Source organism: Nerophis ophidion, linkage group LG09 (genome assembly GCF_033978795.1).
Source record: "Nerophis ophidion isolate RoL-2023_Sa linkage group LG09, RoL_Noph_v1.0, whole genome shotgun sequence".
NCBI lineage: Eukaryota > Metazoa > Chordata > Actinopteri > Syngnathiformes > Syngnathidae > Nerophis > Nerophis ophidion.
Window position 1 is genome coordinate 11,332,921 of NC_084619.1, and position 11,742 is coordinate 11,344,662.

At 38.8% G+C, this 11,742-nt stretch overlaps 1 protein-coding gene across 1 annotated transcript; it reads right to left on the minus strand.

Moving 5' to 3' along the window:
- Positions 1–560: 560 nt before the first annotated feature.
- Positions 561–6,091, minus strand: si:ch211-217g15.3 (uncharacterized protein LOC368914 homolog). The gene is made up of 4 exons (XM_061909922.1): positions 5,880–6,091; positions 5,734–5,791; positions 5,586–5,623; positions 561–1,101 (listed from the first exon to the last, which is right to left on the minus strand). The coding sequence occupies exons 1-4, from the start codon at positions 5,993–5,995 to the stop codon at positions 621–623; spliced, it is 693 nt and encodes a 230-aa protein (XP_061765906.1). The 5' UTR covers positions 5,996–6,091; the 3' UTR covers positions 561–620.
- Positions 6,092–11,742: the final 5,651 nt, after the last annotated feature.

Here is an 11,742-nt window from a genome sequence, read left to right on the forward strand (position 1 = left end):
AAAAGGATACAAGCAAAAGCGCGCACGAGGTGGATAACAAACTAAGGGAGCTAGCATGGGAGCTAGAAAATAAAAGGAGCTTAGCATGGAAGCTAGCAAAAACAAAAAGGGTCTAGCGTGGAAGCTAGCGGGTGGCGAGCAGGAAAACAGAAGTCGTAATGTGTAGTACAAAACAAACTGGAAGCAGGGAACAAAGAACAGTTAGCTACAAACATCTAACGGATATAGCTTACCGCTACGCTGCAAATACAAGACACCGCACGACACGACAAGAGCGACATCGACAAGACAATAATCCAGCACTGACTGGAGGACAAAAGCAGGTACAAATAGGAGCGGGCTGATTGACACCAGGTGTGGCCAGGTGCCAATCAGCCGCAGCTGAGGGGAAAGCGCACAGGAAAAAAAACAGGAAACAGACAAAATAAGAGCGCCGACAGGAACTAAAAACAGGAAATAATAAACACACACAGAGGAAAAAACTAAAACACAAACAGTCAGTGGCAAGCCTGACAGTTTCTTTTACCTTTGCAGGCCAATAAGTGAAAAAACAAGGCAAGTGTCATAATGAGTTTATTATTCAATGTTCAACAGGCATGTATTTACATAATGCCAAATGATTAGTGGTGGTAGAGATGATCCAGGTCTTCCTCTGGTTGGTTGTACTTGTTGTTCTCAGACGGCCAATCAACGACAGCGGCTCTGTTGTCGTCTCGGTACTGCTCTGGTTCTACCTGACGTCTGACGTGTGCAGGCGCCTCGCTCTCCTCTGGTAGAGGTTGAGGAAAGCGGACTCTGTTTTTATCTTCCCCTATGAGCGGGGCCATGTATCGTTGCAGCTCTTCTACGGCTTTGTGGTACATCACATCCGAGTCCTGCTCAGGCTCTTCCTTGTCGGTATTGTCCTGGGCATGCTGAAGGTTCCGCAGGTCAGAGGGATGGTGCACGTCATCCCGGTCTTCTTCAGCCACCATGACCTTATTTATGTTACCAGTGGCGACTATGTCCTCCCAAATCTTCATGCTCGGATCGATGTCAATGTCGGTTTCATCCATGTCCTCTGGGGGCTCCACTTCCACACTTAAAGGCCTCTTTCCCGACCTAAATAAAACATCATAAACGTCACTATTTCCTCAGCCTGCGGACAAATTAGTTCAAATAAAATTGTATTTATATTAATCGTACTTTTGCATTCTGATTAATCACGAATACTCGCAATAAATTACTTGCATGCACGATATTTTGACACAAATACATTTGTGTATTTTTTTGTATATATTTTTTTTAAATTGCATTGTATTTCTTTTGTATCCACGGTTAACGTTTGATCGGCATTTATACATGATTAATGTGATTATTTTTTGTGATTAATCAAATGAGTTAAAGCAGGAGTGTCAAACTCATTTTTGATCGGAGGCCACATGGAGAATAATCTCCTCCCAAGTGGGCCGGACTAGTAAAATCCCACCACGATAACTTAAAAATAAAGACAACTGGAGATTGTTTTCTTTGCTTAAAAGTAAAACAAGCACATTCTGAAAATGTACAAATTGTAATGTTGTTGGGTTGATAGTATTTTATCTTTATTTGTCGTTATTTATACTTTCTGAATAATTTATGTAATAATGTTCATCATTCATCTCATTGGTGTTAAGTTTCAATCTATCAAGATAAAAATAATAATATCAAAATCAAATCACAGGATGTTATTTATGTAGTTTTCTCATTTTCCTCGACTGTTGCACTAACATTGTGTGTGTTTTTTGTGCATATGTTGTATCATCTACAAAGATACAAATAATTGCTATTGTGACATCTTGTGGACACATTTAGAACAGCAGGTTTTTTTTTTTTTCATTTAAAAATTTTGGCTCATTTTTATACTCAGTAAACTCATCCCGCGGGCCGGATAAAACCTGTACGCGGGCCTGACCCGGCCCACGGGCTGTACATTTGACACCCCTGAGTTAAAGCGTTAACTTCGACAGTCCTAGATAGACACAGTCCCTAACAATGCAACACTTCACAATGTTGTTAAAGCCCTTGTGGTGAGCAGGCATCTAGTGATAGTCACCTACCGTATTTTTCGGACTATAAGGCGCGCTTTAAATCCTTTAATTTTCTCAAAAATCGAGGGTGCGCCTTATAACCTAATGTACGGAATAATTCTGGTTGTGCTTACCGACCTCGAAGCAATTTTATTTGGTACATGGCGTAATGATAAGTGTGACTAGTGCATGGTAGTCACACATAAGAGATAATAATAAAAGTAATAATAATGGATTTTATTTGTAAAAAGCACTTTACATTGAGTAAACAACGTCGAAGTGCTACAGTGTATTAAAAAAATTAAATAAAAAGATAATAAAAATAAATAAAAATAAAAACTACATCAGCCTCATAGCTAGAACTAGTATGCACATATCTAAAAAAAATTGCTTTTTTAAAAAGAAGGGTTTTTAAACCTTTTTTAAAGGCATCCACAGTCTGTGGTGCCCTCAGGTGGTCAGGGAGAGTGTTCCACAGACTGGGAGCGGCAGAGCAGAAAGCCCGGTCTCCCATTGTTCGTAGCTTTGTCCTATATATATATATATATATATATATATAGATATGTGTCGACTGCAATATGACGCCAGTAAACAACCCCAAATCTTTAAATGTGCCATTGAAAACAAAGAACTTTAAACACGGCACCCAAAAATCTGTTTTAGTACGACTTTGAAGCCACACCGCTTGATGGATTGTCGGCCCATTACTGCTACCGCAGTCAGAGATACAAGTATTGCTATGGTGTGTGTACAAGGGCTGCCAAATGGTACCCATTAGCAGACATATTATCTGGCGTTTTGTTTCTCAATATTATGCAAAACCAACTTTTCTTTTAAATTTAGAAGAAAAAAAATTACCCCTTTTGTATGAAAAAAGACCTGAATAGACCCGCTCATTGGCAGTGCGCCCTAGGGTCCAGAAAATACGGTAATTAAATATTCAAACACAGTGTTACTGTTCAAACTGAGTGTAATGTAACAGTGGCCAGAAATATGAAATATACTTGTTGAATAATATCTCTGCCATGTTTTAATGAATATTCAGGCCATTACGCTACTGTTTAATAATAATAATAATAATAGATATAATAATAGATTTTATTTGTAAAAAAACATTTTACATTGAGTGTATTAAAGAAAAAAAGATAATAAAAATAAAAACTACAATAGCCTAATAGCTAGAACTAGTGTGCATATATCTAAAAAAAAAAAAAAAAAAAGGCTTTTTTAAAAAAAGGTTTTAAGCCTTTTTTTTTTTTTAAAAGCATCCACCATCTGTGGTGCCCTCAGGTGGTCAGGGTGAGCGTTCCTCAGACTGGGAGCAGCGGAGCACAAAGCCCGGTCTCCTATAATATTAGTTATTAAGGTGGTACTTGGCGAGCCAAGTGTTTTCCGAGGTGGTACTCGGTGAAACAAGTTTGAGAACCACTGCTGTAAAGTATACACAACTACACCAATTTAGGGGATAGTGTGCACAGCTTTACAGTATATCAAACGAACCAACATACATGCGTGAAAATAAATCAGGGTCTACATTGAAGTGTAGACTTTGACAGCACCAAGCAGAAATGCCTAATTGTTTGGTTACTACTCCTGCAAAAAATGGCAGTCAAAGAGTGCTTCTATAACTCATGAGTTTATAAAATAGGTATGTGAGAAAATACATGTGATTAATCACAAATAGAAGTATTGCATTAAGAATGTATATACGCAGGTTAGTCACGCAATTTATGTTGACTGTACATGCTCCTTTAATTTAACCGCGAATAAGTTTCCTTAAAGTGCATACGTCAGTGCAAAGATGAGTGTTGAAGACTCTGACTGGTGGAAAATGTCACTTCAAAATACACCCTATCTGGACTTTAGATAAAACTGTCGGCAAGTTTTGAACAAATACATTACGTGTGTTCAAGTAAAATATAAGAACAAATGTTCCTGAATAGCAGGGGTCTCCAACCTTTTTGAAGCCAAGAGCTACTTCTTGGGTACTGATTAATGCGAAGGGCTACCAGTTTGATACACACTTAAATAAATTGCCAGAAATATCCAATTTGCTCAATTTACCTTTAATAAATAAATCATATATATATAAAAAATGGGTACTTCTGTCCGTCATTCCGTCGTACATTTTTTTTCCTTTTACGGAAGGTTTTTAGTACAGAATAAATGATGAAAAAAAACACTTAATTGAACGGTTTAAAAGAGAAGAAAACACGAAAAAAATGAAAATTAAATTTTGAAACATTGTTTATCTTCAATTTCGACTCTTTAAAATTCATAAGTCAACCTATAAAAAGAAGAGAAAAAATTATGAATGATGAATTATGAATTATATTTATATAGCGCTTTTCTCTAGTGACTCAAAGCGCTTTACATAGTGAAACCCAATATCTAAGTTTCAATTAAACCAGTGAGGGTGGCACTGGGAGCAGGTGGGTAAAGTGTCTTGCCCAATGACACAACAGCAGTGACTATGATGGCGGAAGCGGGAATCGAACCTGCAACCCTCAAGTTGCTGGCACGGCCACTCTACCAACCGAGCTGTACCGCCCCAAAAAATAGCTAATTCGAATCTTTTTGAAAAAATTAAAAACATTTTTTATAGAACATCATTAGTAATTTTTCCTGATTAAGATTAATTTTAGAATTTTGATGACATGTTTTAAATAGGTTAAAATCCAATCTGCACTTTGTTAGAATATATAACAAATTGGACCAAGCTATATTTCTAACAAAGACAAGTAATTTTTTGTTCTAGATTTTCCAGAACAAAAATTTCAAAATAAATTCAAAATACTTTGAAATAAGATTCAAATTTGATTCTACAGATTTTCTAGATTAGCCAAAATATTTTTTTTGAATTTTAATCATAAATTTGAATAAATATTTCACAAATATTCTTCGTCGAAAAAACAGAAGCTAAAATGAAGAATTAAATTAAAATGTATTTATTATTCTTTACAATAAAAAAGTAAATACATTTACTTGAACATTGATTGAGGAAGGAATTTAAAAGGTAAAAAGGTATATGTGTTTAAAAATCCTCAAATTATTTTTAAGGTTGTATTTTTTCTCTAAAACTGTCCTTCTGAAAGTTATAAGAAGCAAAGTAAAAAAATAAATGAATTTATTTGAACAAGGGAAGACCAAGTCTTTAAAATATTTTCTTGGATTTTCAAATTCTATTTGAGTTTTTTCTCTCTTAGAATTAAAAATGTCGAGCAAAGCGAGACCAGCTTGCTAGTAAGTAAATACAATTTAAAAAATAGAGGCAGTTCACTGGTAAGTGCTGCTATTTCAGCTATTTATAGAACAGACCAGCGGGCGACTCATCTGGTCTTTACGGGCGACCTGGTGCCCTCGGGCACCGCGTTGGTGACCCCTGCTGTATAGGTTTCAGATAATAACATTGCATTTGTGTCAAAATATTATTTAAATGAATAACCTGTAATTAATCACAATCAATCCAAATTTAAAAGTGTGATTCATTTTCAAATATGTATCATTTGACAACACTCGTTTAAAGACATAACTTACATGACTGTCTCCTGGAAGGCTTTATCAGCAGGTTTATTCTAAAAAAACAAACGGAAAAAAATGTACATTATGCACTCAAGCTTCCAACTGTCATTACATTGTTATGAGTAGAGTTGAAGCTGCATTATGCTATATGTACAGTACATACCCAGGATTTATGTGGTTTAGCTGCAATGCCAAATATCAAGCAGACCAAAAGAGTAATCCTACAACGGAAAAAAGACTCAGGATCAATGCGGTGCTTTCGAGTTAGGACACTTGAACTTGAGTGAAAAATACAAGGTATTATCTTACCTGAACATGGTGCTTCTCTTATTAGTCTCTGGCAAAATGTGAGGGAGGAAATATCCTTTCAGTTCAGCTACAGTGGAAATGATGGTCCAAAGTTCCAACAATAAAGTTACACTCATTTGACCTTTGCATCGTGTCAATAAGGCAACATCGAATCTTTATCGAGTTTCTGCTATAATGCTTGATTTAAAGGCCTACTGAAACCCACTACTAGCGACCACACAGTCTGATAGTTTATATATCAATGATGAAATATTAACATTGCAACACATGCCAATACGGCCTTTTTAGTTTACTAAATTACAATTTTAAATTTCCCGCTGAGTTTTTTGTTGAAAACCTCGCGGAATGATGGCCACTTACGGCTAAAAGTCGTCTCTTTTCATCGCATAATTACACAGTATTTTGGACATCTGTGTTGCTGAATCTTTTGCAATATGTTCAATTAATAATGGAGACTATAAAGAAGAATGCTGTTGGTGGATTGCAGCTGCCTTTAGCAACCGAAACACAGCCGGTGTTTCTTTGTTTGTTGTGAAGCTTTAGCGAACATGTTTCTCCACCACATGTCAACCAGCAAGTTTTTGAATGAGAAAATTGTGATATTAAGTCGGCTCTTAACAGAGACTTGTGCGGAGTTAGCGTCCTTCCAAAAAAGGCAGCTGTGATCTTTGCTCCTCCATTGGCTTCTCTCAGAGACACCGGCGGTTCAGGTATGACTTTATAATCTCACCAAAACACTATTAACACAATAAGCAGATAAGGGGATTTTCCAGAATTATCCAAGTAAATGTGTCTAATAACATCTGAATCGCTCCCACTGCCGTTGCCTTTTTTTTTTTTTTTCTAGTGCTTCACTCTAACTTTCCTCATCCACAAATCTTTCATCCTCGCTTTTTTGGTAAGGTCAACCACATATGCGGTCCTCTCCAAGATTTCTTATAGTCACTGTCACCGACGTCCCACTGGGGTGAGTTTTTCTTTGCCCTTATGTGGGCTCTGCACTGCGGATGTCGTTGTGGCTTGTGCAGCCCTTTGAGACAGCTGTGATTTAGGGCTATATAAATAAACATTGATTAATTGATGATTTAACTTGATTAGAATTCATTTCAATGGTCGTCTAAGATTTGAGATACAAGTGTTTTTGAGTTGAGAGTTAAAGTTAAAGTGCCAGTGATTGTCACACACACAGTAGGTGCGTTGAAAATATCCTCTGCATTCGACCCATCCTAAGAGGGGAGCAGTGAGCAGCAGCAGTGGCCGCGCCCAGGGATCATTTTGGTGATTTAACCCCCAATTCCAACCCTTGATGCTGAGTGCCAAGCAGGGAGGTAATGAGTCCCATTTTTATAGTCTTTGGTATGACTCGGCCGGGGTTTGAACTCACGACCTGTCGATCTCAGCGCGGACACTCTAACCACTAGGCCACTGAGCAGGAAACAGAAAGAGAAACTTCCGTCACAGAATCTGTAAAACTTGTAAATTGAGATCCTACAGTATTTGGTATTTGGCTGATTTAATACTTAATCTTAACTTTCTTGACCTCGGGGCCCAACTTTTCCACTCAAGTGGCTTTGGAGACCTCTCAAATTTTAACATTGAATTAAAAATCTTACTTTTGATTTTAATCGTATGCAATATTTATATCTATCCTAATTACAGTTTACAATTTTGTCAAATGATATGAAAACATGTTAATCACAGAGATGATCATTTTTTTCTAAACACACAAACTTTAGGCCTAGGTCAAGTTGAATAAATGCTAATCAAATATACTACATAAGAAGGGACTTGTACATAACTGACAACAAATAAATGGACACACAGTTATACTAATGAATATGTTTCTTAACTAAACTATCAATAAAATTTAAGTGCAAATAAAAACACAACGTCATCACTTTAGTCATAATTTTTGCGCCCAATAAACTTCCCTATGACACACTCTCCAGACGTCTTCTGTTAGTTTGATATTGTCATCACGTCTCTCTAGGGGGCACTAAAGCCCAACAAGGGCCCTACGGTTGCAATAATGCAGTTATAATAATGTTGACCATAGAAAGCGTGTGAGTATTTCTAAATAATAAATATATAAATATAGAGATACATTTAAAAACAATGAATGTTGCTCTCCAATCGGTAGGCTAAAAAATGTGGAAGTAATAAAGAAGAATCTAAAAAAAAAAAATCTCACAAAGCTGTGGAAAATGTCTTGAGTACACAATCCATCCATCTATTTTCTACCGCTTTTCCCTTTTAGGGTTGCGGGGGGTGCTGGAGACTATCTCAGCTGCATTCGGGCGGAAGGGGGGTTGGGGTACAACCCGGACATGTTGCAACCTCTTCGCAGGGCCAACACACAATAAAATTACTCGTTGTTTTAAAGGGGACCTAAAATGCAAAACCAACTTTTCTTACCTATTGGTACCAGTTTTTGAGTATTTTTATCGTTTAAAAAATAATAATAATCATAGGTATCAACCTGTCCAGGGTGTACTCTGCCTTCCACTCGAGCGCAGCTGGGATTGGCTCCAGCACCCCCACCAATCCGATAGGGATGAGCGGTAGAAAAATGGATGGATGGATAAAATTACTAGAGATTAGGTGGCGACTTGTCCAGGGTGTACATCGCCTTCCGCCCTATTGTAGCTGAGATAGGCACCAGCGCACCCTGCGACCCCAAAGGGAATACGCGGTAGAAAATGAATGGATGGATGGATAAAATTCAATAAACAAGTCCTTAATTAATCCATTCATTTTCTACCGCTTATTCCCTTTGGGGTCGCGGGGGGGCACTGGTGCCTATCTCAGCTACAATCATTAATCCAATTTAAATCAAAATCTGTGCTACATCCTTACATCCTAACTTACTCAGTTGGCCTACTGAGGTGAGTTCAAGGACCGCCAAAATTAGTAGGACAAAACGGTGCTCGCCAAATACTCGAATCCGTGAAACATGTTTAATTGCTTTATAGCAATTAGGGAGGTTTGTGTCATGTTTGTCCTCCTGCAGGAACCAAATTAAAACAAAAATTATGTTTTTTTTCCTCTCAGCATTTCCATTTTTTATATATTTTCGAAAAAGCTCCAGAGAGCCACTAGGGCGGCGCTAAAGAGCCACATGCGGCTCCAGAGCCATGGGTTGCCGACTCCTGGCCTAGTGGTTAGAGTGTCCGCCCTGAGATCGATAGGTTGTGAGTTCAAACCCCGGCCGAGTCATACCAAAGACTATAAAAATGGGGCCCATTCCCTCCCTGCTTGGCACTCAGCATCAAGGGTTGGAATTGGGGGTTAAATCACCCAAAAATGATTCCCGGGCGCAGCCACAGCTGCTGCTCACTGCTCCCCTCACCTCCCAGGGGGTGATCAAGGGTGGTGGGTCAAAAACAGAAAAATAATTTTGCCACACCAAGTGTGTGTGTGACTATCATTGGTACTTTAAAGGCCTACTGAAACCCACTACTACCGACCACGCAGTCTGATAGTTTATATATCAATGATGAAATATTAACATTGCAACACATGCCAATACGGCCTTTTTAGTTTACTATATTGCAATTTTAATTTTTGCTCGTGCATGTGATGTCTCAGGTTGTAGGGGACATTTATTTCCAGCCCGATCCAAGCTATAAGTAGTCTGCTTTAATCGCATAATTACACAGTATTCTGGACATCTGTGTTGCTGAATCTTTCGCAATTTGTTCGATTAATAATGAAGAACTCAAAGTAGTAAGATGGAGGTGGGAAGTTTTTAGCATTCAGCCACACAAACACAGCCGGTGTTTCCTTGTTTAAAATTCCCGAAGGTGAAGCTTTACTATGGATCAGAGCGGTCAAGCGAACATGGTTCCCGACCACATGTCAACCGGCAGGTTTCGGTAAGAAAATTGCGGTAATAAGTCGGCTCTTACCGGAGACATCAGCGGAGCTTCCGTCCTGCTGCAGCTGCGTGGCTTCCCTTAGAGACACTGGCGGTCACCACACCCGTGGCCATGCCCCTCCGACTTTCAGGTACTATATAATCTCACTAAAACACTAGTAACACAATAGGCAGATAAGGGATTTTCCAGAATTATCCTAGTAAATGTGTCTAATAACACCTTAATCGCGCTCACTGCCCTTTTCTAGTCCTTCACTCTCATTATCGTCATCCACGAATCTTTCATCCTCGCTCAAATTAATGGGGAAATTGTCGCTCTCTCGGTCCGAATCGCTCTAGCTGCTGGTGGCTATGATTATAAACAATGTGAGAAAGTGAGGAGCCCTACAACCAGAGACGTCACGCCCACATCGTCTGCTACTTCCGGTAAAGGCAAGGCTTTTTTATTAGAGACCAAAAGTTGCGAACTTTATCGTTGATGTTCTCTACTAAATCCATCCATCCATCCATCCATTTCCTACCGCTTATTCCCTTTTGGGGTCGTGGGGGGCGCTGGCACCTATCTCAGCTACAATCCTTTCAGCAAAAATATGGCAATATCGCGAAATGATCAAGTATGACACATAGAATGGCCCTGCTATCCCCGTTTGAATAAGAAAATCTCATTTCAGTAGGCCTTTAACTTTACATTCACTGCAAGAAGACGGGCTAAAAGCAGAAAGTTATAGTCAACACATAACATTATTATTATACCCTTTTATATGTGAGTGTGTCAGTTTTAATAGCTCCATTTTTAACTTTTTGTTTTGATGATGCTTTTAAACGATAATGGAGCTTTTCTGACAAGTGGCCAGGAAAAAAACTATTTGAATGTTATATTTGTGAGGTTATTCTGTAACGATTGCTGGGCATTTTGATGCGGATTCGTTCTTCCAAGGATGCAGTCGGGCTAGAACACAGCGTGAAGGTAAGAAATGCTAGATTTATTTAACAAATGATAACAGACTTAGTCAAAACAAACAGAACTAGCATGGGAGCTAGAAAAGAACTAAAAGCGCTAGCATGGGAGCTGGAGAAAAAAACTGAAATACTTGCACGAGCACAAAAGGCAAAACAAAAACTACTAACATTGAAGCTCGAGGGAAACAAATGCATAGCTCGAAAGCTAGCAAGTTGAAATATAGAACAGGAATCGTTACTGAAGTGAAACACAAACTGCGTGAAACACTTACTAGGATGCGAGAGTGAATGAACAGAAAGGGCAGGCTTAAATAAGGACGGTGATTAGCAAAAACAGGTGTGCGTCGAAAGCAAGGGGCAGGTGAAACTAATAAGCTACTATGGAAACAGACTAAACAAGGATCTAAGGCAAACATCGGCAGACTATAATACAAAAACGGAACAAAACCAGAATATGAGATGATCCAAGCAGCGGGATCATAACATATTCGAACTAACGTAGCTTAACATATGCACCCCTCAGGGATGTCAGCTACTTCCATAAATCTATACTCATTTAGTCAACATGTTTTATTATTGTCTACCAGTTTGCACTTACATATATTTGTTTTCAAAGAGCAACAGGAGACACTTCCTGTCTCTACCAGGGATGGCTCCAACTCGTCTGCTGGTTATCTGCCTTCTCTATGGGATCCATATGTGTCAGTCCAATGTTTTAGTGCCCGAGGTCACGCTCTGATCTCCAAGCCACTCCCCTTCGCAAACATCTCAGACATCATGTGCAACATGTTAACAAGGAAACAGCTTATCTATTGAGTTGAGCAAATGGGGTATTCAAAGTGCGGCCTGGGGCACATTTGTGGCCCGCAGCAAATGCGCCTCATTTTCGAAAAAATATTCCAAAAAAAAAAACACATGGAAAGTGGAATCCATCCATTTTCTACCGCTTGTCCCTTTTGGGGTCGAAGGCGGTGCTGGAGCCTATCTCAGCCGCATTCAGGCGGAGGGCGATGTACACCCTGGACA